We start from the raw sequence: 27,334 nt of genomic DNA, 5'->3' as shown, positions 1-27,334 counted from the left end.
CTAAAATCAAATCGGTTTTCTTCTACTTCTGAGATATTTCTAACTCTCTGAAAAGAAAATGCCTAACCCTAAAGTCTTCTTCGATATGACCATCGGCGGCCAAGCGGCTGGCCGGATCGTGATGGAGCTGTACGCCGATGTCACTCCCCGCACCGCCGAGAACTTCCGTGCACTTTGCACTGGCGAGAAGGGAGTTGGCCGGAGTGGTCATAACCTTCATTACAAGGGCTCGTCGTTCCACCGTGTGATCCCTAATTTCATGTGCCAGGGAGGCGATTTTACAGCTGGAAATGGTACCGGAGGTGAGTCGATCTACGGTTCCAAGTTTGCCGATGAGAACTTCATCAAGAAGCACACTGGACCTGGTGTTTTGTCCATGGCGAATGCTGGACCTGGAACCAACGGATCTCAGTTCTTCATTTGTACCGCTAAGACCGAGTGGCTTGATGGAAAGCACGTGGTGTTCGGTCAAATCGTTGAAGGAATGGACGTGGTAAAAGCCATTGAGAAGGTCGGATCGAGCTCTGGAAGGACCTCGAAACCAGTTGTCGTTGCCGACTGTGGCCAACTCTCTTAGATCTGTCGCTGCTCCGGCGAAATCGTATCTATGATCATTTCCTATTTGCGTGTGTTGTTTTTTTAACTTACTGCGAATATGGTTCTGTCTGCGTCTCTTCTTAGGTTATGGGTCGTGGGTTTACGCTGCTTCTTTAGTTATGTGTAACTGCCGTTTTTACCTTTCTGTATGATGGCGGTTTCGCGGTGGTTCCTAGACATAATTGGTTGTTCAAACCGAGGACCTTCAATAATATGATATGGCTGTGTCTTTCAACGTTCTCTCATCTTTCTCTTCTGATGTTGTTGGATAATCAAATGAATCATTAACCCATTTCTTCCTCAGGGAATGCTGGATGATTATAGATTCTAATGGATTGTTATACTCCATATATGATCCTCTGTTCTGATTGCTTGGAATTAGTATTGGGTTTGATATCAGTTTTGTTGATCGCTGGAAATGGATATAGATTTTGTTGATGGATGCTAGATTTTTCTTGGTTGGTTTGATTTGATGAGTCAAGTCAATGAACATATAATTGTTTAGGGAGATTTCGTTGCTTGAATTAATTATTATGATGGCAGCTTTTGAAAGAGCATGCTCTATGAGAATTAGTTTGTCTGCATTTGATTTAATATGCCATTGAAAAGTTGAAAAGCTTGTCTGGTGGTGTGGAGAATATTATATGGTTTATGCCCTTTAGATTCCTGTGGAGTTGTTAGGAAGAGACTGAGATCCTCATATTGGGGATTGCAGTCTCCTGAATTTAGCAGGACTATAGAATTAAGTTTTTCAGGGATTTAGGTTATTTTCTTTGTTATAACCGGTACGTGGTCTCGTTGTGGCGAGTTTGACAACGAGTTTTGAATTTTGGTCTCGTTGTGGCGAGTTTTGAATTTTGGTCTCGTTGTGGCGAGTTTTGAATCGTGGTCTCGTTGTGGGCGAGTTTTGAATCGTGGTCTCGTTGTGGGCGAGTTTTGAATCGTGGTCTCGTTGTGGGCGAGTTTTGAATCGTGGTCTCGTTGTGGGCGAGTTTTGAATCGTGGTCTTGTTGTGGCGAGTTTTGAATTGTGGTCTCGTTGTGGGCGAGTCTCGAATCGTGGTCTCGTTCTGGCCGAGTCTCGAATCGTGGTCTCGTTGTGGGCGAGTCTCGAATTGTGGTCTCGTTCTGGCCGAGTCTCGAATCGTGGTCTCGTTCTGGCCGAGTCTCGAATCGTGGTCTCGTTCTGGCCGAGTCTCGAGTCGTGGTCTCGTTCTGGCCGAGTCTCGAGTCGTGGTCTCGTTCTGGCCGAGTCTCGAGTCGTGGTCTCGTTCTGGCCGAGTCTCGAGTCGTGGTCTCGTTCTGGCCGAGTCTCGAGTCGTGGTCTCGTTCTGGCCGAGTCTCGAGTCGTGGTCTCGTTCTGGCCGAGTCTTGAATTTTTAATGGTATTGTACCTTGAAAAATGTAATTATAAAAAATATATTTATTGTTAATATTATATTTTAAAATTTAAGTTCAAAGTATTGTTTAGGCTAATTTTAGCAAAGGTATTATTGATTTAAAAAAAAAAAATAGTAATTGGGTATATATATAGAATCTATTTTATATCATTATTATTGAAAAAAAAATTTTAAAAAAATGTTCATTATTAATTGGATTCTTTGTTTAAAAGATTAAGATAAAAAAAGAATTATTATTAAAATTAAAGTTTGAAATGATTTAGTAGAAAATATTCCTTTCATTTATAATGATTTAGAATATATAATTTGTTCTTTTTATAAAAAAAAAAAAAATTGTTCTTTTTATAAAAAAAAATAAATTGAATGTTCTAAATTTTGAATTTTTTTAGGACAAACTATTCAATATAGTAAAAGCAATTTCTATTCTAATTTTAAATAAATAACTCAGTTTTTTCAAAAAAAAAAAAAAAAAAAAAAAAATATTGAGGCAGAAAATGCTTCAAGACCTTTGGTGGACCTGATGAGAATGGCGCTTTGCTCTTTGGTCTCTATCTGGACCTGATGAGAATGACGCTTTGTTGGGATTGAAATCTGGACAGAAAAAGATAGTAGTCGATTTGATGATAATCGAGTGACATTGTTTTTTCAATTCAGGAATCCTTAAATATGATACAAAATGAGTCTTGTTCTATCGTGATTAGAGATTTTTCTATGAACCGAGTTTGAAGGAGAGTCTTGTTCTATCGTGATTAGAGATTTTTCTATGAACCGAGTTTGAAGGAGAAGGAGAAGGAGTCCTCAACCGAAGTAATTAAGATATATTAGTCTATTTTTTTTTTGTTAAAAAAGAAAACAAAAAAGAAAAAAAAGGACTCTGCCGACATCATGGTATCAACTAGTCAACAGGGATTTTTATTATTTTATTAATGCATTTTTAAAAAAAGCAAGGAAAGATATGTTATTTATTTATTTATTTATTTTATAAATGAGATTAAAAGGTATCCAATAAGAAGTGGACACGTATTGCCAAATTTATGTGAAAGAAAGAAAAATAAATAAATAAATAAAAACCACCAGAGAGCCTTTCACCCATTATTAGAAATATGGGAAAAAGAAGAAAATTTCCGGCAAGACGACGAAGGCGGTGCTTTGCGTCGACAAGTTTTTCAGATTCCTCGATCTCTTTTCTCGCCGGAATTATTTTCTTCTGACGATTGCATTGCATTTGTTCTTCCATTTCTTGGAATTCGTGATCTTATTTTGGCGGGAATTTGGTAACGCTGGCCCTCATGATTCCTAATTTCCATAGGGAAATACCAGATTTATGATTGGTGCTGTTTTTGTTTTCTACTGCGCCTTGTTTGAATTTTGGATTGTGACTCGATTTGAGCGGGAATTTGGGGCGAACTTTTGATTAATCTCAGAGAGAAATCCAATTGGCTGTGTGTGCGAGCGACATTTGTTTTATTTTTTTTTATTTTGGAGAGAAGAGAGACGGAGAGATGACGATTTCCGAGAATACGAAGGGTCTGATTCTGGCTATGGCGTCGAGTGCGTTTATTGGATCGAGTTTTATCTTGAAGAAGAAAGGACTTAAGCGTGCCGGAGCCACAGGGGCGAGAGCAGGTCAGTGATTACGGTTCATGAATGAATTGTTGATTTGTTGGTTTTGGTTTTGGTTTTGGGTATTCCTCCTTGTTTCATTGTTCTACCGATTCTGGAATGCTTGATTTCTGGGCTGTGTAATGTATTTATTTGTTGGTTGGATGCAATCTGATCCGTTTTGAATCTGTTCTTTCTGTATTTTGCTTTATGTTCTGTTTGGAGGAAGGGGAAGTTTCATTGAGGCAAATTTATCTCAGAATGGTTGTGTTCTTTGACATAGGAATGCTGTATTGGTTTGTTCCGTGTGGATTTTTCTTCTTGATTTGTTTATAATTGATAGGATTTGTTCAAGAATTAATCATGGCAGACAGGGCAATTTTGTTTTTGAATGGATTAGAAGCTTAAGATTCAGAACATCATGAACCACCTTTTGGATGTCAGATCCTTGCAAACTAGTATATGATATGCTAGCGTTAAGCTATAAATTGTGTTAATAGTCTCTTAACGAGCTCACAACATTAAAGATCCTCAAGTAATGAATTTAGTTTTTCATCTGCTTTGTTATTGCTTCTAATGGGCGTTTAATTCAAGAGTATTCTTGTGAGATCCCACATTGGTTGGGGAGGAGAACAAAACATCCTTTATAAGGGTGTGGAAACCTTTCTAGCAGACGCGTTTTGAAAACCTTGAGGGGAAGCCGGAAAAGGAAAACCCAAAGAGGACAATATCTGACAGCGGTGGGCTTGAGCCGTTACACTTCTAGGCAATGTTGATGCTCTATTACTGGTTGATGCTTATAATCTATTTCTTAAAACAGGTGTCGGTGGTTATACGTACCTGTTAGAGCCACTTTGGTGGGCAGGCATGGTTATAAGTATGCATCATTATACTATTTAGGCTATCAACCCCCTTACCTCCACCCCAGTATTACTATTGATCCTGAGTTTTCTTCTTGCAAAATAGTGATAATTGGAGAAGTTGCGAACTTTGTAGCATATATTTTTGCCCCAGCAGTTTTAGTCACGCCTCTCGGTGCACTGAGCATTATTGTCAGGTAAGTTCGTTTCGAGATTCTTGTATCGTTTATGTCTAGTTTAAATGATTCATGGGGGAGCTTACATTGTTTTCTTGATTTGGGCAGTGCTGTTTTAGCCCACTTCTTATTGAAGGAGAGGCTGCAGAAAATGGGTGTTGTAGGGTGTTTATCCTGTATAGTAGGATCAGTTATAATAGTTATTCATGCACCTCAGGAACGTACTCCTGATTCTGTTGAAGAAATCTGGAATTTAGCAACTCAACCAGGTCAGAATCTTTTCTTATGAAGTTCATTTAATGAAATATCATCATATTTGGTACTTAGTTTCTTGTTTCTGAATCCTTGAACAGCTTTTCTAGTCTACCTTGCTGCTACAGCTTCGTTAGTGTTGGCTCTTATGTTGTATTTTGAACCTCGCTATGGACATGTAAATATATTAGTCTACTTGGGAATCTGTTCTTTAATGGGTTCATTGACGGTAATTATTCTGATAGATCAATACCTATATTGCTGTTGTGACTGTCTTACTACCACTTCCAAAATTCTAAACGTTTGTGATTAATTCAGGTTATGAGTATTAAAGCTATTGGAATAGCGATAAGACTTACACTTGAAGGGGTAAGCCAAGTAGCTTACCCTCAAACTTGGCTTTTTGTTACAGTTGCAGTAGTATGTGTCGTCACACAACTTAATTACTTGAATAAGGTTGGTGTCCTATTAATGGTTCCGCAGTGGTTTCCTATTCCTTTCTTAACTAAATGATTGAATCCTGAGCTTAGTTCAACTAGTTAAGACGTGTTACCTTAGGCTAAGAGGCTAGAGGTTCAAATTCCTGATCCCCATATGAACATACAAAAAATGGTGTTGTTTACTTGTGTTGATAGATATTGTAACGACCTAAGCCCATCGCTAGCAGATATTGTCCTGGTGTTTTCCCTTTCAGACTTTTCTTAAAGGTTTTTAAAACACGTCTGCTAGAGAGAGATTTCTACACCCTTATAAAAAAATGTTTCGTTCTCCTCCCCAACTGATGTGGGATTTCACAATCCACCCCCCTTCGAGGCCCAGCGTCCTCGCTAGCACTCATTCCCTTCTCCAATCGATGTGGGACCCCCCAATCCACTCTCCTTCGGGGTCCATTGTCCTTGCTGGCACACCACCTCTTGTCCACACCCTTTCAGGGCTCAACCTCCTCATTGGCACATCGCCCAGTATCTGGCTCTAATACCATTTGTAACGACCCAAACCCACCGCTAGCAGATATTATCCTCTTTGGGTTTTTTCTTTCATGCTTCCCCTCAAAGTTTTTAAAACGTGTTCGCTAGTGAGAGGTTTCCACACCCTTAGAAAAAATGCTTTGTTTTCTCCCCAACCGATGTAGGATCTCACAGATATGTTCTTATTTGTTTCAGGCATTGGATACATTCAATGCAGCCCTCGTATCTCCAGTGTATTATGCCATGTTCACGACGTTGACTATTATTGCTAGTGCCATCATGTTTAAGGTAATTAGTTAGTTGTCGATGTGGCTCCTCGGTCTTCGGTATTTTATCCATACAAGTGAAACAAATATAACTTCTTAAAATAAAAAATAAAACTATGAATGTGAATCGGTTAAGTCGCTCTGTGCTGCAGGACTGGTCAGGTCAGAACGTAAGCACTATAGTCTCTGAGTTATGTGGATTCATTACCGTCCTTTCTGGAACTATGATTCTCCACTCCACAAGAGAACAACAACCAGTCCCTTCACAAGGTATGACATCTAAACATCTCTCTTACTTAGTATGTTTTGATAGCTAATCAGTTATTGCACGATCTATATGCTCAAACATCGCTCAAATGGTTTAGGCATGTGCCCTCGACCAAGAGGTTAGAGGTTGAATCCCCTACTCCCCACGTATTATTGCTGATCATGTTCTATGAAATGATTGTGTGTATGTGTGCTCGTACAAACCACGTAACATCTAAAAGGGTGTTGAAGACATCTGTTTCGTGTATCTGAATCTGCGACCGTTCTTCAGAAACACTGCCGAAAAATTAACACCCTTTTATATGGTATCATTTGGCAAAAAGGGGTCAAATAAGAGTAACATGGATTTGATTTCTGCTGAATGAATATCAGCTTCATTTACTTGTTTGTTTAATGTGGTAGTGGTAATAGAGCTTGCACACGGCGGCTATTAACGCAGAAGTGATACCTCTCTTTGCAGGATCTGTAGCATGGTATATTAGTGGGGATTCATTGAAAGGTATTGAAGAACATTTGATCACCATAAGCAATTCACATTACACTGAAGAATGAAGCTTCTCTGTTATGATTGTAATTTGGAAGGCAATGGTCCTAAATGCAAACCCGAAAAATATACTCGTACTAAAAGGAGAGTAGAATGCCCAATTTTTTATATTGGGGCGATGTATTGACATAGTGATCATGGTCTCGTCGAGACTCGAGAGCTACCATCCCCTCAGCTGCTGCAAAAGGTTTCACGTGAAAGGTTTAGCATCGAAACCCGAGCTGCTAGACGATCTGGTAAGGATCTTTTTAGTTAGAATGGTGGGGAGAAAGCATCCTCAAATGATCCCTCGCTGGTTCCAGCATCAATGTTATAGCCTGTGCCATATGTAACTTGTAGGTTATGCCATTCTTTCATTTGATCTATAGTTTCATTTTCTTTCATAGTTTAGACTCATCCAAAGTTTGAATATGCTATGTATACCATAGTTCATTCGAGCTTTCAAGTCTTTGGATAGGGATGTAATAAAAGATTTAGACTGCACGTATTCAATCATGTAGTAGGGTCAGATAGTTGTCCTCTGAACTTAGGCTAGATATGCACAAGGTAGCCTTGATGATTTCCCGAGTCAGACCAATATTTTTCATTTATTTCTCTTTTTTTTTTTTGTAAGTTTCTCTTTGTTTATGATGTAGTTGATTTTTAGTAGCCCGAAAGTATTAGTATGATATATTATCTACTAAATGCGTTAAAATGAAATCATCCGAAGTTGATATCACTCAGCTGTATTATGGTTAATAGTTAATATTGATCAAGTTTGTAGTTAAATTTTGTGACGGTGCAATGAAACTTCGGCCAAAATAACCTTGAGCAGCTACGATCACCGAATTTGTAAGAAAAATGCGAATATATATCTTAAGATATTTATTATTTTCAATTTAAATATTCATTATATATATTATTTGTAAATATTTATTGACTTTCTATTATATCTTATGTTAAATTGTAATTACATTTGCATTTAATTACGAATAAAAAAAGCTTTTTTTTTTAATATATATATATTTGTTAAGCAAATGTGAGAACCTCATCGTCCACCGTTGAATCCAAATGTCTGTCGATTCTCAACCATCCGATCAGAATCTGTCATTCCCCAATTTATAAAGTTCGAGAAGCCACTCCAGCCATCCATTTCGCTGCCAACCAACGCAAACCCCAATTCTCACAGAATCTCGAAGCAGAGCAACAATGCCGGCAATGGCTTCTCCATGGGGCAAACCAGGCGCTTGGGCGCTAGATTCCGAGGAACACGAAGCTGAACTCCTCAAAGAAGAGCAGGAGCAGCAGCAGCAGCAGCAGCAGAAGAAGGCGGAGCTCAGCCTGGATTTTCCGTCCCTCAACGACGCCTTGGCCACCAAGCAGAAGAAGAAAGGGCAAACTCTCTCGTTGGCGGAGTTCACCGCCCATGCAGGTAGCGGCTCGAAATATTCTTCGCAGGGCCGCACTCATGAAGATGTATTGGTACTTCCTACCGGCCCTCGCGAACGCACGGCGGAGGAGCTCGACCGGAACAAGCTTGGTGGTGGATTTAGGAATTATGGCTCGAATGGTTCGTATGAGAGGAGTAACAGGTATTCGAATGGGGATGATTCGTCTAATTCGAAGTGGGGTTCGTCTAGGGTCTCTGATGAAAATAGGAGGAATGATGGTGGATTTAATAGGGGGGATTCGAGTAAGGAATTTGTACCTTCTAGGGCTGACGAAGTCGATAATTGGGCTTCAACTAAGAAACCAATGGCTGGAAATGGATTTGAGAGGAGGGATAGAGGATTAGGGTTTTCGGATTCGCAATCCTCAAAAGCCGACGAATCTGAGAGTTGGGTTTCTAATAAGAGCAATGTTCCATCGGATGCAAGGAGATTTGGGGCTAACGGCGGATTTGACAGAGAGCGACGAGGAGGGTTCCCAGCGAGCGGCGGCGGTGCAGATTCAGACACTTGGGGGAGGAAGAAAGATGAAGGTAATATTGGCGGCGGCGGTGGTGGTGCGGATTCAGATACTTGGGGGAGGAAGAAAGATGAAGGTAATTCTGGCGGCGGCAGCGGTGGTGGTAGTCGGCCAAAGCTTAATCTGCAGCCACGTACGCTGCCGGTGAACGATGTGAAGTCATCGGAGATATCAGGGACGACGGCGAGGTCCAAGAGTTCGAATCCATTTGGAGAGGCGAGGCCGAGGGAAGAGGTTCTAGCTGAGAAAGGACATGATTGGAAAAAACTTGACGAGGAGTTAGAGTTGAAGATTAAGGAAGTGTCGATGGAGAAGACTGAAAAATCCAACCCCATTGGGAAAAAGAGCTTTGGCAATGGAACTGCTCGTGCTGCTGAGGACAGAACAGGGAGGAGCTGGAGGAAGCCGGAGTCGCCTGAGGAGTCACCGGAATCTCGTCCCGACAGGTCTGTTCAACCATTTCTAGCTTTGTAACATAGCTATAATCACATCAGCTAACTTTACAAAGTAACTTGACATTCACCCATTTCTGTTTTCTGGTATGATCTTCACTGGTTTTTGCTTTACAGTGTGGAGGACAACGAAAATGGCGAAGGCGAAGTCGAAGAGGACGGGAACAAGAACGAAGCTTGATGAATGTAATACTGAGAGATTGAAAGACAGACATGGAAGTCAGTGAAAGTTTTGTTCTATAGACAACATTCTCTAATGTTGCTTTTTAACTTTTCCAGGGAAACAATTTTGATGTGTTGTTGGTGGTAGTTCTTGAGTCAATGTGGTCAGTTTACTGTAATGTTTTTAAGCTGAAGTACTACTGTGTTAACCTTATTGTTCTAATCTCATGTCGTGTTTCATCTATATTGATACAATATTTGTGAGATCCCATGTCGAGAATGAAGCATTCCTTATAAGGGTGTGGAAATCTCTCCCTTATAGATGCGTTTTAGAACCGTGAGGCCGATGGCAATAGATAACGGACTAAAACGGCGGTGAAGTTGGACTGTTACAAATGGTATGCTAACAAGGACGCTGGGCTTCCAAGAGGGGTGGATTGTGAGATTCCACATCGGTTGGAGAGGAGAATGAAACATGGGTGTGGAAACTTCTCCCTAACAGACGCGTTTTATAACCGTGAAGCTGACTATCTGCTAGTGGTAGGTTTGAGCGGTTCAATATTGCAGAATAGTCTTTGTTTGCTTTGCTTGAACCTTTGAGAACGGGATTTAGTCTTGTTTCGATTAAAACTTCGTATCTGAATGGATTGACTGTTTGTTTTCTTGTAGCTTATTGCAGCAAAGCAAAGGAAAGCATCAATGGAAGCTGGGCCAGTTCTTGATCTGTTCCTTCTTGAAATGGGTAAGTTCTACTCCAAGGCTTTATGAAATGTCTCTTTTTTTAAGTAATTGCATACTGAGATTCAACTGATCTATGACAATGGACGAACGAGACATGGCTCGAATGATATCTTCGATCTCACCAATGTAGCTGATTTCTGATAATATATCGTATATCGCATGAACATTGTTCGATTCGGTTCGAACGCTCTAGTTGGGCACATATTCTTTAGGGCAACTTCGATATTAGCTTTGGCACAAAGGAGGTTTAGCTCCTTGTTGTGTTGATCACTCGGCCTTCGTAGCTAATACTCTCGATTCATCTTTGACATCCACTGATATGCTATCTACGTGTTTTCGTTCTAAGACACTATAGAATGAACCATTTAGTGTTCTTTTTCCTCGCTGCAACCAATCTTCTCTCGATCTACTTCAATGCATTTCCTCTTTGACGAGCAATGAATTTCTCTCGGGTCAATTCATAAGAAATATTTAACAACCGAAGAATCTCTATTTAAATGGCAAACAAAAGTTTTTTTTTTTTTTTTTTTTCGTTAGCTAAATGGAGTTGGAGTCGGGGATGAGATAAGGATTGTATTCTCCATCCCTGTTAGGAGGTGGTGATCTTGTTAGCTAAACGGAGTTGGAGTCGGGAATGGGATGAGGATTGTATTTTCCATCCCCGCTAGGAGGTGGTGATCCTGTTAGCTAAACGGAGTTGGAGCATCCCCGCTAGGAGGTGGTGAGGGGATCTCGACGTGTGGATATCTCTTATTGGAAATCAATTTATGCAGTTCACTCAACGCATTGACCGAGATAAGATATGTCAACTTTCCAGGATCCAATCCTTTTCCTCTACAAATCCAGACAGTCCCAATCTCCGTCCATACGCTCCTACCGCCGCCGCCGTCGTCGCCACTATCCAAAAATGAACATCGTCTTCTTCCTCTCGGCTTTCTTACTCTTCATCGGAGCCAACAGTTCCCAATTTCCGATCGACGAAGCAACCATCGCCGAAATCCAACACGCCTTCTCCCAAAACAAGCTCACCTCCAGAGAACTTCTCGATCACTACCTGAACAAGATCGATTTTCTTAATCCAGTGCTTAGAAGCGTTCTCGAAGTGAATCCTGATGCGAGAGCTCAAGCGGAAGCCGCCGATCGAGAGAGGGATCTCGCTGGAGGAAAAGCCCTTGGCGAACTCCATGGAATTCCAGTGCTGCTCAAGGACTCTATTGGAACCAAGGATCGGCTCAATACCACGGCCGGTTCCTTCGCATTGCTAGGTTCAGTGGTGCCTCGAGATGCGACGGTGGTCCATCGCCTGAGGAACGCCGGTGCGGTGATTTTGGGGAAAACTTCGCTCACTGAGTGGTATGGGTCTCGATCTCTGAAGATTCCCCATGGCTGGTGCGCTCGCGGCGGTCAAGCCCTGGTCAGTAATTTTTAGTTTTAGTTTTAGTTTCCAGTCCCTATTTTCTTTTTTCTTTTTTTTAAATAAAAATACAAAATTTAAAAATATTTTAAATTTATTATTTGTAATAAAATTTTTAATTCTCAAATTTATATCTAACAAATTTAATTTTATATCTAAGCTTATTAAATATTTTAGGCATAAGTTTAAAAGGTCATAAATTAAATTTATAATTTAATTATTAAATAAAGAAAAATATAATTACATTGGGCAATTATTTATTTATTTTAATAAAAAAAAGCATTCACGTCTAAAATTTTATGTTAAAAATATAAAAAATTATACAAAAATAAATTTTTAAATAAAATTAAGAGACATTTTTGAAAAATAAGAATAAATTCAAATCACCTTAGCTTGTTTTATAATTATTTGGTTTTTATTTTGGAAATTATTTTTGTTTTTTTTTTTTTTACCATTTTCCACTAAGAATTTCATGTTTATTAAGAAAATATTTAAATTTTTAGTTAAATTTCGAAAAAAATAAAAAAAATAAATCAGGATAATATGTATGAAACAATGCTGATTTCATAATTTTCAATGACAAATTTGATTGAACATACAGAACCCATATGGGAAAGGAGGGGATCCCTGCGGTTCAAGCAGTGGCTCAGCCATATCAGTGGCCGCCAACATGGCGGCGGTGTCGTTAGGAACCGAGACAGATGGCTCAATTTTGTGTCCGGCCGATTACAACTCTGTCGTCGGCATCAAACCCACCGTCGGTCTCACGAGCCGTGCCGGCGTTATCCCCATCTCTCCCCGGCAAGACACAATCGGGTATGAAAACTTGACTAAATTGAATCCTTCAAGTTCTTCTGTACTTTTTCTTTCAGTGTTCTTCTTGCTTATAAAAGATGAAGTCGATCCTTAGGTTATTGATAGGAATGTTGAATGAAATCCCACGTCGGCTGATTTAGGGAATGATCATGGGTTTATAAAATCAAGGAATACTCTCGAGCTTATGCTCAAAGTGGACAATATCATACCATTGTGGAGAGTCGTGAGTGGTGATTCCTAACCAGGAAATCTTATGAAATTGAGCTTAAACTGTTAGTTTTCCAAACACAGTATGAGTTGCACAGTGTCTTACATAAGGGGAGGGGGGGATTGACAGGCCCATATGCAGGACAGTTTCTGATGCTGTTTATGTTCTTGATGCTATTGTTGGGTTTGATCCAATGGACTCTGAGGCAACCAAGGTTGGATCTCAATTCATTCCTTCTGGTGGATATAAGCAATTTCTGAAGAGAGATGGGCTTACAGGAAAACGATTGGGCATTGTTAGGCATCCCTTTTCTGATTTGTATGCCAATGGATCCACGGCCATTCAATCCTTTGAGCATCATGTCAAGCTGCTAAGGTATAACTTCATTGTTAACTCTTTTTTCTCCTTTGGCCCACTGATGATTTCATTTCTTACTGTTGAGAAATTTAAAGAGGGTTCTTAGCAATGAGCTAGTGCATTTTTTTAGTTCTTGAAGTCCATTTCTTAATAAACGGTGAGATCCCACGTCGGTTGAGGAAGATAACGAAATATTATTTATAAGGGTGCGGAAACCTTTCCCAAGCAGGGTGAATTGTGAGATCCCACTTTGATTGAGGAGGAGAACGAAACATTCTTTATAAGGGTGTGGAAACCTTTCCCTACCAGGGTGGATTGTGAGATCCCACTTCGGTTGAGGAGGAGAACGAAACATTCTTTATAAGGGTGTGGAAACCTTTCCCTAGCAGGGTGGATTGTGAGATCTCACTTCGGTTGAGGAGGAGAACGAAACATTCTTTATAAGGGTGTGGAAACCTTTCCCTACCAGGGTGGATTGTAAAATCCCACTTCGGTTGAGAAGGGGAACGAAACATTCTTTATAAGGGTGTGGAAACTTTTCCCTAACAGAGTGGATTGTGAGATCCCACTTCGATTGAGGAGGAGAACGAAACATTCTTTACAAGGGTGTGGAAACCTCTTCCTAGTAGACACGTTTTAAAAACGTTGAAGGGAGGCTCGAAAGAGAAAGCCTAAAGAAGACAATATCTGCTAGCGGTGAATTTGGGCTGTTACATAAACTTAAAACCATTTTTGGAACTTTCATAAAAGTAACGATTTAGTCTCTAAACTTTAAGTTCTGTTGTGTGACGTTTTAGTCTTATTTAACGTTTGGATGCCACTTGATCTGTAGTTAGTGAAATATTGTTTTTGTACTAGTTGCTCAGTTTTTCTCTTTCCTAAAATTGAAGGAAAAGTGGAGCAACCATTGTAGACAACCTTCAAATATCAAATGTAGCTGTAATTCTGAATCCTTATGAAAGTGGTGAATTAGTTGCAATGATAGCCGAGTTCAAGCTCACCATAAACGATTACCTCAAGAACCTGATCCAGAGTCCAGTTCGGTCTCTAGCTGACATTATTGCCTTCAACAACAACCATCCTGAACTAGTAAGACCTGTCTCGTAATAATCGTTAGATGTGAGTTCACAAATTTCCATGTCTCCTAATAATCACTAGATTTTGTGATTACATTATGAGGATATTTGTAATAGCCCAAGCTCACCGCTAGCAGATATTGTCCTCTTTGGGCCTTCTTTTTCGAGTTTTCCCTCAGGGTTTTTAAAACGCGTCTATTAAGGAGAAGTTTCCACCCCCTTATAAAGAATGCTTCGTTCCCCTCTCCAACTGATGTTGGATCTCACAATCCACCCCCCTTCGGTGTCCAGCGTCCTCACTGACACTTGTTTCCCTCTTCATTCAATGTGGGTTCTCACAATCCACCCCCCTTCGAGACTCAGTGTCCTCGCTGACACACTGCTCGGTGCCTAGCTCTGATACTATTTGTAATAGTCCAAGCCCACAACTAGCAAATATTGTCCGTTTCGACCCGTTACGTATCGCTGTCAGCCTCACGATTTTAGGAGAGATTTCTACAGTCTTATAAAAAATGCTTCGTCCCCCTCTCCAATCGACGTGAGATCTCACCATCTTTGTGGGGTTGGGTTGAATTGTTGTCCTGTGGGATAAAATAAGAGATTGATATTGCTTTTTTGCATTGCAGGAAAACATGAAAGAGTATGGCCAAGATGCCTTTCTTTTATCCGAGCAAACCGAGGGGATCGGAGAGGCAGAGAAGGCAGCGATTAGTATGATGTCCAACTTATCAAGAGATGGATTTGAGGAAATGATGAAGACCTATAATCTGGATGCAATGGTAACATTAGGGACTGGAGCCGAAACTGTTCTAGCTATTGGGGGATATCCTGCCATCTCTGTCCCTGCTGGATACGAAGGAAACGGAGAGCCGTTTGGCGTCCTCTTTTCGGGTCTTAAGGGGACCGAACCGAAGCTGATCGAGATCGCTTATGCATACGAACAAGCCACCATGGTACGAAGGCCTCCTCCTCTTCTTTCTGACTTGTCAAGTTTGTGAATGTTATGTATGACATGTTTGCAACCAGAAGATTTAGGGTAACTGCTCGAAAATGTGACGTCTGGTAAAATAAGTTCTTTTCGATCCTGTCTTGGTGAAAATGTGGAGATAATCTTGGCCCGAGTCATTAGTGAGATACCACTCTAGAAGAGCTAGTATTCTAAAACATTGTGTTAGGACCTATAGGTCAAGAGACAATCTCAAGTAGATAGTTTCTATGGGGCGTAGGTCTCTCAAAAGGTAATAGAAGAGTTAAAAGGTTTTCTCGGGCTAGACAGAGATTGACCCTCGAGTGTAAAGGCAGAGGGGCCGCTCTCTTTTCCTTTCTGCATCAATCCTCCCACTTATTATTTTTTTTTTTTTTTGGGTGTATAGCTTAGTTGGCGGAGCATTGGACTTTTAACCTAATTGTTGCAGGTTCTATTGGCTTCCTCATTCGATCCGTCTTGCAAATGCAGGGTAACCCCGATTGCTACTTTCTCGACTGTGTGCTTGCACATAGGGCACAAACCCCACCCAAAAGGATCCTAAGACCAAATTCTCGAAACATTAAGTGAGTCAACTATCAAAGAAGAGTCACATGACCAAAAAACATTCTAAAAAATTCCTAAAATCCGAATCCTCGTTCGAATTATGAGCCCATATTATGAAGATAAAAATTTTGCAATCTTTTAACTTAAGCGAATATCGTATTTTTTACTTAAGACTTTCTTCTCCTCTAAATGCTATATCAAACTCACTTTGGTGGCTATTTTGCTTACTAGACCTGTAGCATTATAAACATTATTATTACTCTTACTCTCGTCGTCGGGATATATCTGACCTCTTCCCCTGTTCCCGCCTACGTATATGAGATATTTTAAGAAGTGAACATCTTTCTTAGTCGCAGGGTCCGGAAAAGAATAGAAAAGGTGATTTCACTATACTTCTGACCAGGAACGAACCCTATCACAAGAATATTTTTTTTTAGTGGGACGATAGTCTGAAAAGATAGATTGCCCATCTTTTCTTTAATCTCGGGAGAAATACGATCGGGGGTTAATTCGTCTTTTGGATGTGGTTTGACAAAAACTAAAAAGAAATTTTTTTATTTTTTTTTCTTTTTTATTTTTAGAATTTGACTCATTGAATTATGCTCGCTTTTTTATTATTATTATTATTGAACTTTATTATGACTATTTATATATAAGATAAATAAATTCATATCTTATAATCATAAGTTTAAATCTGGTACTGACTACGTTACATTTGAGGTAGTCACTTAATTTGCATGTTCTTCTCGTTTTTTTAGTATAAATTTAGGATTAAAATTTTTGAAAAACTTCGATACATTTTCATTGAATAATTTTTTATTTATTGCATACGTAATTTGTAGTAGAAATTTGAGAAAAATGATGCATTAAATTTCATAAATCCATTAATTTTCACTTCCGAATTTCCACCTATAAACAATAATAACAAATAATAATAATAAATAAATGGTTGATTGAAATTTTTTGTATAAAGGCGCGTGGCGGTTCATGCTCCAAAGGATGAGCTTGGATGAGCTTGGATGAGCTTTGGAGAGCTTGCGTTATCAATTTAGGGGCGGTTTTTTTTTGCTGAGGTCGAGGCATTTACTCCTGTTTCGTTCGTTCATCTGCGTATTAGAACATCCAATCCAATTGTTTCATCTTCGTCTTCATCCTCAGGTGATCTCTGTACTGTACGACGCGACTGATTCAGTTTTGGTGCTGTGTTGAATTCCGATGGCGTTACCGGTCGTAGACACCGAGTACCTCAAGGAGATCGAAAAGGCTCGCCGTGACCTCCGCGCTCTCATTGCCAACCGGAACTGCGCGCCGATCATGCTTCGTTTGGCGTATGCTTTCTCATCATTGACTTTGATTGATTATTTGCAAGTATAGGAATAAATGATGTATTTCTCGGATTGTTATTTGTGTCGTTTCGTTTTTCTCTCGAGTTCGGTTGATTGAATGAGGGAGGCGGACAGTTGAGCGATGCTTTTAGGACAGCCTGATATGGACGAAATAGGAATTCTCCGATTTCGATGGTTTTTTTTGTCTGTTGAGCGATGGTTTACTTTCTCTCTGATTTTGTTTGAGTGATTTCTGACAAACAACTGTAGCTAATTTTCGACGTTGCTAAGACTGTAGCGTGTTTTGTAGTTGGCACGACGCTGGTACGTATGATGTGAGTACGAAAACTGGTGGGCCTAATGGATCGATTAGGAATCAGGAGGAGTATTCTCATGGTTCTAATAATGGTCTGAAAAAGGCTATTGATTTTTGTGGTACGCTTTCTGATTCCTTCAGTGTTTTGTTCTTGCGTTGACGACCGTGTATACTGAAAGTTAATTAAATAAGTTATCTGAATAAGGTTCAAAGTATCTTCACTAATGTTAGCTTAGAGAAATTATAGTGGAGCTGTATCACAATTTTTTTTTTTGATTCACCGAGAATATCCACGAAATATTGCAAATTAACACGCTTGACTTACACTTCGAGCATAGGAATTATTTTTTGTTTTCTAATCCTAGTTTAGGATCTCTTAGAAGATTCTAGTCTCTTGTCTCTGCTAATGAGCGTGAGAACTGTTTTTTTTTTCTTTATTTTAATGTTTTTCTTTTCTATTTTCCCCTTTATAACAGAGGAAGTGAAATCTAAACATCCGAAGATTACTTATGCAGACCTATACCAGGTAACCGAGACCATTACGGTCGTGTAGATTTGCATTTTACGTGGAATAGATTCCGCAAAGGAACTATATGTGTTTTTAATGTAAATATGAGAAATATAATGTGATTGATAATTGATTTATTAATGGAAATTAGATGAATTTCTTTACCTTCTAAAGTTGACTTGTGATCATGGGCTTGCTGCTTATAGAACCGAAGATTGTATTGCATGGATGTTGGTGTTACTACCATGGTCAAGCGCTTGTACTTGACTTGTGTTGTTAAGCATTTCAACTTCTCTCGCTGTTAATCTTTTCCAACTGGAGTTTGAAGTAGAAGTGAAATTTTATTAGCATAGTAGGTTCGTAATATAATTTCTAAAGCTCTTTATAGTGCCAGACAAAGATGCGTGCATCGTCCAAATTCATATGCTATACATACCTATGTATTTTAGCAAACAAGTTTATACATGCTTCTTCATAGCTCCTAGATAAAAGCTTAATGAAAGTGTCAATTGTAATAGGAAAACTTTATTTACCAGAGTCTTTGAAGGAAATTTTTAAAACTAGAAGTCCTGTACTGTAATTAGAAGTAGTGGTTTTTTTTTTTTTTTTTTTTTTTGGCAATGATAAATTAATGTTATAGAAACTGCATCTGGAGTTGAGAAATTGGCCAGAATTGCGGTTCACATGAACTCCCCACCTCACAAATAAGTCGAGGGAAAAGAAAAAAATCCATGTCCCAAATTTGAGTGAATTTTTCATATATTTGTTCCTACTGCCTCAGTGAGCCAAAGGTGGCACCAGTCATGGGTACTGAAGTACAAAGTGATGAGTGTAAATGTTAGGAAAAGGCAGATGTAAGAGTTTCAGATATTCATTTTTACTAGATCTAGCATCAATACTTGTTTCAATCTTACACATTCACCATGGCAGACTCAAATATTGTCATGCATCTACTATGACTAGAACAATGAGATTTTCTAGTATACACTACTCACTAATGCTGTAAAGTTTCTTACAATCCCCCAAAATCTGATAAATATACTCAATTCAGCTAGCTGGTGTAGTTGCTGTTGAGGTCACTGGAGGCCCCACTATTGACTTTGTTCCTGGTAGAAAGGTACAGTAATTTGTTTGTTTCTTGTAGCATCTGATGGTTACATCATCTACTGTGGTAGCGCCTGAATCATTTGTCCTCAGGATTCAAAAATTTCTCCCAGGGAAGGCCGACTTCCTGATGCAAAAAAAGGTATAATAATTCTTTAATGTTGTATGTAGCTTCGTGCATTCCTGCAAATTGAATGATATATGTATGCCTTCTTTGCATCCAGCTATGTACTGTGAATGAATAATATGATGGTTCAGTTTGTCGGTGACTAGTTTAACGTGATCATTATATTTTGTAATCATTTGTCAAGGAGAAAGAGAAGGAAGAAGAACTGCGAATTTTTTTGGTATTATTATTAGTTGCAATTTGCTGTAAAATTTTTACTCGTTGTAAGAAAGTAAGCTGAAGTTTGGACAGCTTACAGGTTCTAATTGGAATTGTAAGGTGTCAGTGCCACAGTCTTGACTGTGATTTAATCATGTTGATAATAGAGTTCATTCCACTATAATAGGAAAAGCATGTGCAAACTCCGAATGCTTCTACTCCTTTGGTTCTATGAATCCCAACGGACTCTTTTATGCAATAAGAAATCCGCATAGGAGTGATAAAGACCAATACAGATAGATAGTAAGTCAATGCTTTTCCCCTCGGAGCCAAAATCTTCCTTTCTTCACCATAGCAAAGGTCTAACCTTCTTCTTTAATTGAAGAAAGTAGTTCCTTTTGTCGAAGATAGGAGGATGATATAATATCTTAATTCATTCTCTAATAATAACAGTTCTTTACAGGGTGAGGTGGGGTAATCTGCACCAAAGCCATGATTGTTTGATATTGTAGTCGTAATATTATCTTTCTAGTAGTAGTCTAGTATTCAAGCAAATAGTCTTTGCCTCATATACATTTTTGTATATACTGAAGTATACAGACGGAAAGGGAGCAAGTGTCAAGAGAAGTCAGCTCTCTACATGATATTTCATATTTGGACTATGCTTTTTTAATATAATATTTTGTGATATTGATCTGTATTTTTCTGGAAGCTTCGTAATTTTCCTAGGGTTTAATGATAATGATACATTTTGTGCAGTCTTGCTTTCATGCTTAATTTTCTTTAGGAAATTGTTACTCATAGAAGTTGATTTTATAAATGTTAGCTTTTTTCTAATTTGATGATAGGTGCACCACATCTGCGTGACATTTTTTATAGAATGGGCCTGTCTGACAAGGATATTGTTGCATTGTCTGGGGCTCACACATTGGTAATTTATTCACACAATTCTTTCATGGCTTTATTGTTCCACTAGTTGAATCATAAGTTATGAACTCTTATGTTACAGGGAAGAGCACATCCGGAGAGATCTGGTTTTGATGGACCTTGGACAGAGGATCCTCTGAAGTTTGATAACTCTTATTTTGTGTAGGACTCGAGCTGTATCTCAAACTAATCATTTTATATCATCTTAATTAACAATGCATTGCGTGTGCCATTATTTCTGATTGCTGTCAATTTGATGTTGATAGGGAACTGTTGAAAGGAGAATCAGAGGGACTATTAAAACTTCCTACTGACAAGGCTTTACTTGAAGATCCTGAGTTTCGTCCGTACGTCGAATTGTATGCAAAGGTAAGGCCGTCTTTTATAAGTTATGGATAAGTCGGAAAATTTACCATTTTGCTACCATAAGAGGAAACTAAAAGATTGTACTGTAATGATTAACTCAATCTTAATATAAAGAATCCGCTTGGTCTAGACTATAGGACTTCGTTGAAGTGGCTCAAACAGAGAAACTAGTTGAGGGACTTACTTTTGTAGTCTTAAACGGTATATAACTTTTCCCTGGATAGAGAGAATTTGACAACTAGTTGTATCCCCTTTAGTATATTTTGAGGCGATTCAGGTCAGGCTTGGACGTGATTTCGCCGAATGGTCATACAAAATCAAGGGGAGGAGTTGGCAACTAGTCACACCCCCTATAGTGCATTTTGGGACAATTCTGGTCTAACAGGCCTAGATATGATTTTGCCAAACCGTCATACAAACTGAAAATACAATAGTAAAGCAATACAACATGGAATAACATAAAGGGTTCAACGTGGCATGCGCATGCGGCCACGGGCAACACGCACTAGACGAGCATGACTAGATTGACAATAACAAAGATTGTGCATTTTGGTTGTTTTTAATTTATTTTTTTAGTAACTCATCACTGAAAACAGAAGCTTGGTTCTTTGGAATTGTTGAGTACGATTATGGTACATTGTAGTTGCGTTACAACATGATGATTGATTTTATAACGACATGATGATTGATTTTATAGAAGTGATCCAACAATTTAATGATATTTCAGATCAATTTGATACGAAATGGAAACTAAGGATTCATTTGAAATTATGCCATGGTTTAAGGACCAAAAATATGTTTTAGCTGTTCTCTTATTCAGCTACACATATATATGAGTACTTTTTTATTCCATTCTTGTCCATTTGTACAGGATGAAGAGGCATTCTTCAAAGATTATGCCGAATCACACAAGAAACTCTCAGAGCTAGGCTTCACTCCGGGTTCCGCTAGGGCAATTGCGAACGACAGCACTGTATTGGCACAAGGTGCGGTCGGAGTTGCGGTTGCAGCTGCTGTGGTAATTCTGAGCTATTTCTATGAAATTCGCAAAAATTTAAAGTAATTAGCAAGGTCAACTCGTCGTCTATATAGCAATATTGAGTTCATTTCTAGACATGAAAAATTGTGCACTTGAGATCTAATACATACCAGTAAAACAATATAGACATCATACTGATTCTATGTATTAGCTTCATAAACAAAATCACTCAACATGATTATTATTATACCATGAAACTTTACGACTTGCTTTATATGTTTAATTCCTTGTTGCCTCATTCAGAGCAGTGTTCCTCGTACCTGATGATTCAGCCAAGGTAATCTCTAATTTGTTGCATATTGAAGCTTCAGTTGACTTTACATTATCTTTCATTTGGGATAAATTAGCCATTGTGAAGTCAATTTTTAGGGAGATTTTGGTATACTATTGATCCTTGAATCTGATCAGATCTCTTCCAGTAGATGGAATTGACCAAATTTTGTTAGGAAAAATGGTAGCAGAGGCTTTTAGGAACACGTGAAGTTCTAGAAATAGAGACATTTAAACCTTTGACCTTCTTTCTTTTGATATTTACAAGGAGCTGCCTTTTGTTGAATGGGCAATCCCTCTCTTCTAGAAGACTGACCCTTGGGAGTAAATGTAGGCAAGTGTTGTGTTTTGTGAATTGGAATCTATGTTCTTTTGTGTAAGCTTTTTGAACAACACTCCCCCACCAAACCCAGGAATAGAGAGCCAATAGCCATCCCATTTGGAATATTTTAAGATTTAGACTACCACTGTTATGTCAATTCATTTACCAAACCAAGCCCACAAGAAAGTGAGAAGCAATGGACAAAAATATCCCTCACCTAAAATCAACAGACTCCTTCCTATAATGAAGGAATATGAAATCAAATCAAGAAAGGATGTGTCAAAACACCTAAAGCTCGTCAATCTGAATTTAGATTCAACATCGAATGAAAACATGTTAATTAAAACATACGTTAAACATTTAGAATTTTTTCACACCTAAAATGTCTTGAATCATAGCTTTGAACTTATATATGCCAATCTTCACAAATTTTTAAGGGCTTTTTGGACTAGTTTCCTACATTTTTGACCCTTATGGAGCTGGTTTTTGACGATTATCAGGAGCAATCGGGGTGAGCGCAACCATTGTTTTACCATTTGAAGTGTAATTAAGCTAAAGTAGAGGATTATTTGAGACCTTTAGGTGGATTAAGCCCTTTCACGTGTCCTAACTCAATGTCATGGACCTATGTAGGTTGACTTGTGTTTCAAGGTAGGTTTTTGACGTTGTCAGGAGCAATCGAGGTGAATGCAACCACTTTTTCACCATGAAGTGTAATTAAGTTAAAATAGAGGATTGTTTGAGACCTTTCGGTGGATTAAGTCCTTCCACATGTTCTAACTCAATGCCATGGATCCATATAGGTTGACCTGTGTTTCAAGGATAGTTTTGAGCTAGTGTCAAAAATAAGATAGCAACTTCGACTTAGGCCAATCAAATAAGTGACTCTACTGTTGGCTTGGTTGCTATGTTATACTATGTTATACTATGTTAAACTATATTGTGTTATGTCATGTTTATGAGCTATGCTATAATGTGATTATGTCATGTTATAGAATCATATTTATGATATTGATAATTTATGATTAGAGATGTCCATTTAATTCGTGTTGATGGGGCGGGGGTTCTCTATTTAGACGAGAATGGAGGAGAAAGTGGAAAGAGATTTCTCCCCATTATATAAATAGGGTCATAAACGAAGATTAGACGAAGATTATATTTTTCGTTCTTGTTCTTATTCTCGCTCAACTCTTGGCCCCCCCCCCCCCCCCCCCCCCCCTTAGCTTAATATAAATATACATACTAAATATATTTTTCAAATAGGGATTTTCTAAATTTCAATCCCAAGCTTCATTGGGTTTTATATCTTCGAAGTTCCAATAGTTTAATGTCTTGTTTCCATGTTAGTAGTCACAAATGTTAAACATTTGGATTAGTTGATTGGTGCTTATTGGACCAATTTATTTTATGTCATTTGGGTGGTTTTGTTTTGGTTTTCAACTATTAAATTGTTAATAAAAAAAACTCACTATTTTTTTGGTGCTATTTTTCTTAGATTTGAAAATCATGTTATCAAATTTTGTTATTATTTTTTTTGTTTGATCAACAAATAATAATTTATAATGTGATTCAACAAAAATTTCTAATAACGTTTGAATTGAAAAATAAAAAGTATACATTAAAAAGTTCTTTTAAAATGACTATTTTTCCCAAGAACAATAAACCTACACATTTCTTGTGGCGGTGGGTTGGGGATGGGACATCCCACCCTGCATCATGGGCATCTCTAAATATTCACACAACATGCCAATGTAAATTATGTCAAAGTCTGAAGGTATGAAATGAATTGCGAATAGTTGTTCCATGGGCTGATTATGTTTGTGTGAGTGGATGTTTGACTTGTATCATAAATTTATGTCATGATTTTAAATTATGGGGACCTTATGCATTTATGTGTCATGTGCATCGGGATACTTCCTCGTCATGTTTAGTACGGATGTGGACCTTACTATATTTATGTTTGCCATGACATCATGCGCGTCCTTTCCCTCTGTGGTGTTTAACGATGCATAAGAGCATTATGAGTCAGGTCTTGAGGTATGTATACAAGCTTGTTTAGTGGATCCGTGTGTGCGTGCATGAGTCGTGTGTGGGGAAGTATCACACATCCAACTCTGACAGGATTGGAAAGCGGAGCCCATGACCATACAATGATGTTTTATAAAAGGATGGGTCCTACCGCGTGCTACTTTTATTATTCAAGTAAAGGTAAGGCACCCCTACATGGCTGACGACGTTGATGTGACAGTCATGGAAGCAAAGTTAGGATAGTAGCATTCGTTATTTTCCTTTAGTTGTCTGTAAGTAGTTAAGGGTGTCTTTTTGTTACATTTAAACTTATATTAATGTTTTAGTTGTGTTGTTAACAATGTTATTTTAAATGAATGTATAAGTCCATGACATTATTTTGTAATGTTTTAACGATCCTTTCATGCATATTAGTCATGTCATGCATGTAGCAGCGTTCTCTAAATAGGAAAAATAAGTGCTTTACAAATGGTATCAGAGCTAGATTTATAGATTATGTAGACTGGCCTACATGGTAGGTCAACATGCTTGTATGGTTCCTCAACAGACGTACCGTCACTTTAAGGTGTGCCCTACGAAAGATAATAAACATGTTAAATATTGTATGTTGTTGATCAATGTGTAATAATGCAATGCTTTATATGGATATTCGTATGCTAAGGTTTGTAGACTATATGGTGTATGTTATATATTCATGTGTTGAGCGGTGTAGATTTAATATATTACATGTTGGTTATAGATCATGCCGCCTAGAGAACGTGGAAGAGAATGTAGATGAAGACAACCCCCTGCCAGAGAACGAGGCAGGGGAACGGAGAGTCCGATCCATGAGGGATTGATGACTCGAACTAACGCAGCAGTGCCACCCCCAGCAGCGCCTCGAACTGGATTAGACCCTACAACTGCCATGATGTGGGAGTCGTTCAAGGCGTTGATGCAAACTTTTGTGGCCACCCAACAGGCCAACATGGCAACGTCAACTCGAGGAGCAAGGTACTTTAAGGATTTCAAGAGGTACGACCCTCGTATCTTTAACGGGACCTCGGAAGATCCGACAGTTGCAGAAATGTGGGTGTTGTCGATGGAGAACATTTTTCGGTTGATGAACTGACCTGATGATCGGAAAGTGTCGTTTGCATCTTTCATGTTGCAGGGCGATGCAGAGTTATGGTGGGAATTCACTTGGGAGATCCTTAGCCCTAATGGAGGAGTGATCACATGGCTAGAATTTAGAGAAGCTTTTTGGGCAAAGTACAACTCAGACGAGGCCCGACTCCGAAAACAACAGGAATTCACCCAGTTGACACAGAGTGGACGCTCCGTCACTACCTATGCAAGAGAGTTCATGAGATTGAAGCGCTTTGCTTTGGAGTTGGTTGATACGGAACTAAAGTTAGCTCAGAGATTCATCCTAGGCTTGGACCAGAGTATCCGTGGCACGGTTAAGGCCATAAACCCTACCACATATGCTGCTGCTCTAAGGGCAGCTAAGGCTATGGATGGGAACAGAGGCGAAGAACTCCGAGAACCGCCAACACTGATAGCTATAGGGGGACAGAAGCGACAATATGACGAGATCGACCCACACTGTCAGTTGCCAATGCACCCACAACAGACTGACGGATACCGCAGGGACCCAGGGCGAGGTCAACACTTAGACCGACAGGGGGTCAGGGGAGACGAGAGGCCTACATGCGACGAGTGCGGCAAGAAGCACTGGGGATGGTGCCTGGCTCGGACTAGAGCATGCTTTAGGTGCGGCCAAGAGGGTCACATTGCCATGAATTGTCTAGAGAGACACATTGAGAATCCTCCTAACCAGCTAAGAGGTCTAGGCAATGCGAGGAGGACCGTGTAGACCAGCTCCTAGCGAGAGCTTATGCTTCCATCATCAATAAGGACACTGAAAACGCCGATGTAGTGGTGTCAGGTACCCTATCCATTCTTGTCAGGTACCCTAACATTGTTTGATTTAAGATCTACCCTTTCTTTCATATCTGTATCGCATGTATTATCTGCTCGAATTAAGTTTGTTCGAATTAAGTTAGTTTAGGTTCAAATAGTAGGGTAGATTTAATTGCTAAGGATAGAGTGAAGGGTAGGCAAGTGTTAATTTCAGGGTAGACCCTAAATGTAATTTTAATAATTGTAGACATGAGTGATTTTGATGTAATATTCAGGATGATTTTGATGTAATACTTGGGATGGATTAAATCTTTTAACATATCCCAACTCGATGTCGTGGACCCAAATAGGCTGACTCGTGTTTCAAGGATAGTTTCGAGCTAGTGTCAAGAATAAGATAGTAACTATGGTTTAGGTCAACCATGTAAATGACCCTATTGTTGACTTGGTTGGATAAATTGTATGTCGTATGATGACACGTGTCTCATGGCCCTTGCACATATCATAATTATGACTGTTATGTTATGACATGTTTATAAGCTATGCTATAATGTAGAATTATGTTTATGATTTGATAATTTATGATGCATTAACTTCCACACCATGTCATGTAAATTATATAAAAGTTTGCATATGCATATCCCATAGGCTCGTTGGATTATGTATGAGTGGATGTTTGACTATATGCATACCTTACGATATTTATGTTTGTCATGATATCATGCGGGCACTTTCCCTTTATGGTGTCCGATAGTGTGTAAGCATGTTAGCCCGACGAACCAGGCCTAGGGGTACGTATACGATCCTGCCTGTTGGGTCCATGTGCGAGTGCATGGACTGTGTGTGGGGAAGTATCACACATCCAACCTTGCTCGGGTTGAAAAGTGGAGCTTAAGGCCATTCTATGATGTTTTATAAAAGGATAGGTCCTACCATGTTTGCTTGTGTATGCATTTTTCGACCCTAACAGTGGCGTTTTGAGTATTTCTTAAAATACTCAAGTCATGTACTACTCTTATTCTTCAGGTAAAGACAAGATACATTAGCATGAATGACACGTTGCTGCAACGATCGTGGTAGTGATGTAGATAGTTCACGAGGTCTGTTTGTTACATTAGAACGATATATATATATATATATATATATATCGTTCATTCCCCTATCCAACCGATGTGGGATCTCACACCACGATTTTGATAGCGTATAAGGAATGGTTCATTCCCTTATCTAACCGATGTGGGATCTCACACCACGATTTTGATAG

At 39.0% G+C, this 27,334-nt stretch overlaps 5 protein-coding genes across 8 annotated transcripts; all 5 read left to right on the top strand.

Annotated features, from left to right (window-relative positions):
* LOC111792517 (peptidyl-prolyl cis-trans isomerase 2) lies at window positions 1-832 on the top strand. The gene has a single exon (XM_023674034.2). It carries the CDS (start codon window positions 59-61, stop codon window positions 575-577), a length of 519 nt encoding a protein of 172 aa, XP_023529802.1. The 5' UTR covers window positions 1-58; the 3' UTR covers window positions 578-832.
* Window positions 833-3,080: 2,248 nt separating this feature from the next.
* LOC111792482 (putative magnesium transporter NIPA6) lies at window positions 3,081-7,647 on the top strand. 2 transcript variants are annotated; one of them, XM_023673986.2, is made up of 9 exons: window positions 3,081-3,622; window positions 4,419-4,475; window positions 4,565-4,655; window positions 4,743-4,903; window positions 4,988-5,115; window positions 5,205-5,255; window positions 6,050-6,142; window positions 6,273-6,390; window positions 6,848-7,647. In XM_023673986.2, the coding sequence occupies exons 1-9, from the start codon at window positions 3,499-3,501 to the stop codon at window positions 6,937-6,939; spliced, it is 915 nt and encodes a 304-aa protein (XP_023529754.2). In that variant the 5' UTR covers window positions 3,081-3,498; the 3' UTR covers window positions 6,940-7,647. The 2 variants fall into 2 exon arrangements, with proteins under 2 accessions (XP_023529754.2, XP_023529753.2); XM_023673985.2 differs by having other exon boundaries at window positions 5,205-5,342.
* Window positions 7,648-8,048: 401 nt separating this feature from the next.
* On the top strand, window positions 8,049-9,736 carry LOC111792450 (glycine-rich protein). The gene is made up of 2 exons (XM_023673919.2): window positions 8,049-9,324; window positions 9,448-9,736. Exons 1-2 carry the CDS (start codon window positions 8,120-8,122, stop codon window positions 9,509-9,511), a joined length of 1,269 nt encoding a protein of 422 aa, XP_023529687.2. The 5' UTR covers window positions 8,049-8,119; the 3' UTR covers window positions 9,512-9,736.
* A 137-nt stretch (window positions 9,737-9,873) lies between these two features.
* On the top strand, window positions 9,874-15,225 carry LOC111792432 (putative amidase At4g34880). Of its 2 annotated transcripts, XM_023673892.2 has the most exons (7): window positions 9,874-10,032; window positions 10,162-10,234; window positions 11,051-11,647; window positions 12,249-12,463; window positions 12,801-13,046; window positions 13,919-14,117; window positions 14,731-15,225. In XM_023673892.2, exons 3-7 carry the CDS (start codon window positions 11,141-11,143, stop codon window positions 15,100-15,102), a joined length of 1,539 nt encoding a protein of 512 aa, XP_023529660.2. In that variant the 5' UTR covers window positions 9,874-10,032; window positions 10,162-10,234; window positions 11,051-11,140; the 3' UTR covers window positions 15,103-15,225. The 2 variants fall into 2 exon arrangements, with proteins under 2 accessions (XP_023529660.2, XP_086979320.1); XM_087123194.1 differs by lacking the exons at window positions 9,874-10,032; window positions 10,162-10,234 and having other exon boundaries at window positions 10,994-11,647.
* Window positions 15,226-16,620: 1,395 nt separating this feature from the next.
* LOC111792489 (L-ascorbate peroxidase 3) lies at window positions 16,621-21,768 on the top strand. 2 transcript variants are annotated; one of them, XM_087123312.1, is made up of 10 exons: window positions 16,621-16,708; window positions 16,794-16,963; window positions 17,271-17,395; window positions 17,753-17,802; window positions 18,836-18,901; window positions 18,982-19,030; window positions 20,062-20,144; window positions 20,223-20,302; window positions 20,407-20,509; window positions 21,378-21,768. In XM_087123312.1, the coding sequence occupies exons 2-10, from the start codon at window positions 16,851-16,853 to the stop codon at window positions 21,567-21,569; spliced, it is 861 nt and encodes a 286-aa protein (XP_086979438.1). In that variant the 5' UTR covers window positions 16,621-16,708; window positions 16,794-16,850; the 3' UTR covers window positions 21,570-21,768. The 2 variants fall into 2 exon arrangements, with proteins under 2 accessions (XP_086979438.1, XP_023529764.2); XM_023673996.2 differs by lacking the exon at window positions 16,621-16,708 and having other exon boundaries at window positions 16,715-16,963.
* The last annotated feature ends 5,566 nt before the right edge of the window (window positions 21,769-27,334 follow it).

This window comes from Cucurbita pepo, chromosome 4, assembly GCF_057944985.1.
Source record: "Cucurbita pepo subsp. pepo isolate OVF chromosome 4, ASM5794498v1, whole genome shotgun sequence".
NCBI classification, from domain to species: Eukaryota; Viridiplantae; Streptophyta; class Magnoliopsida; order Cucurbitales; family Cucurbitaceae; genus Cucurbita; species Cucurbita pepo.
This window is presented reverse-complemented; position numbering and strand designations above follow the sequence as displayed.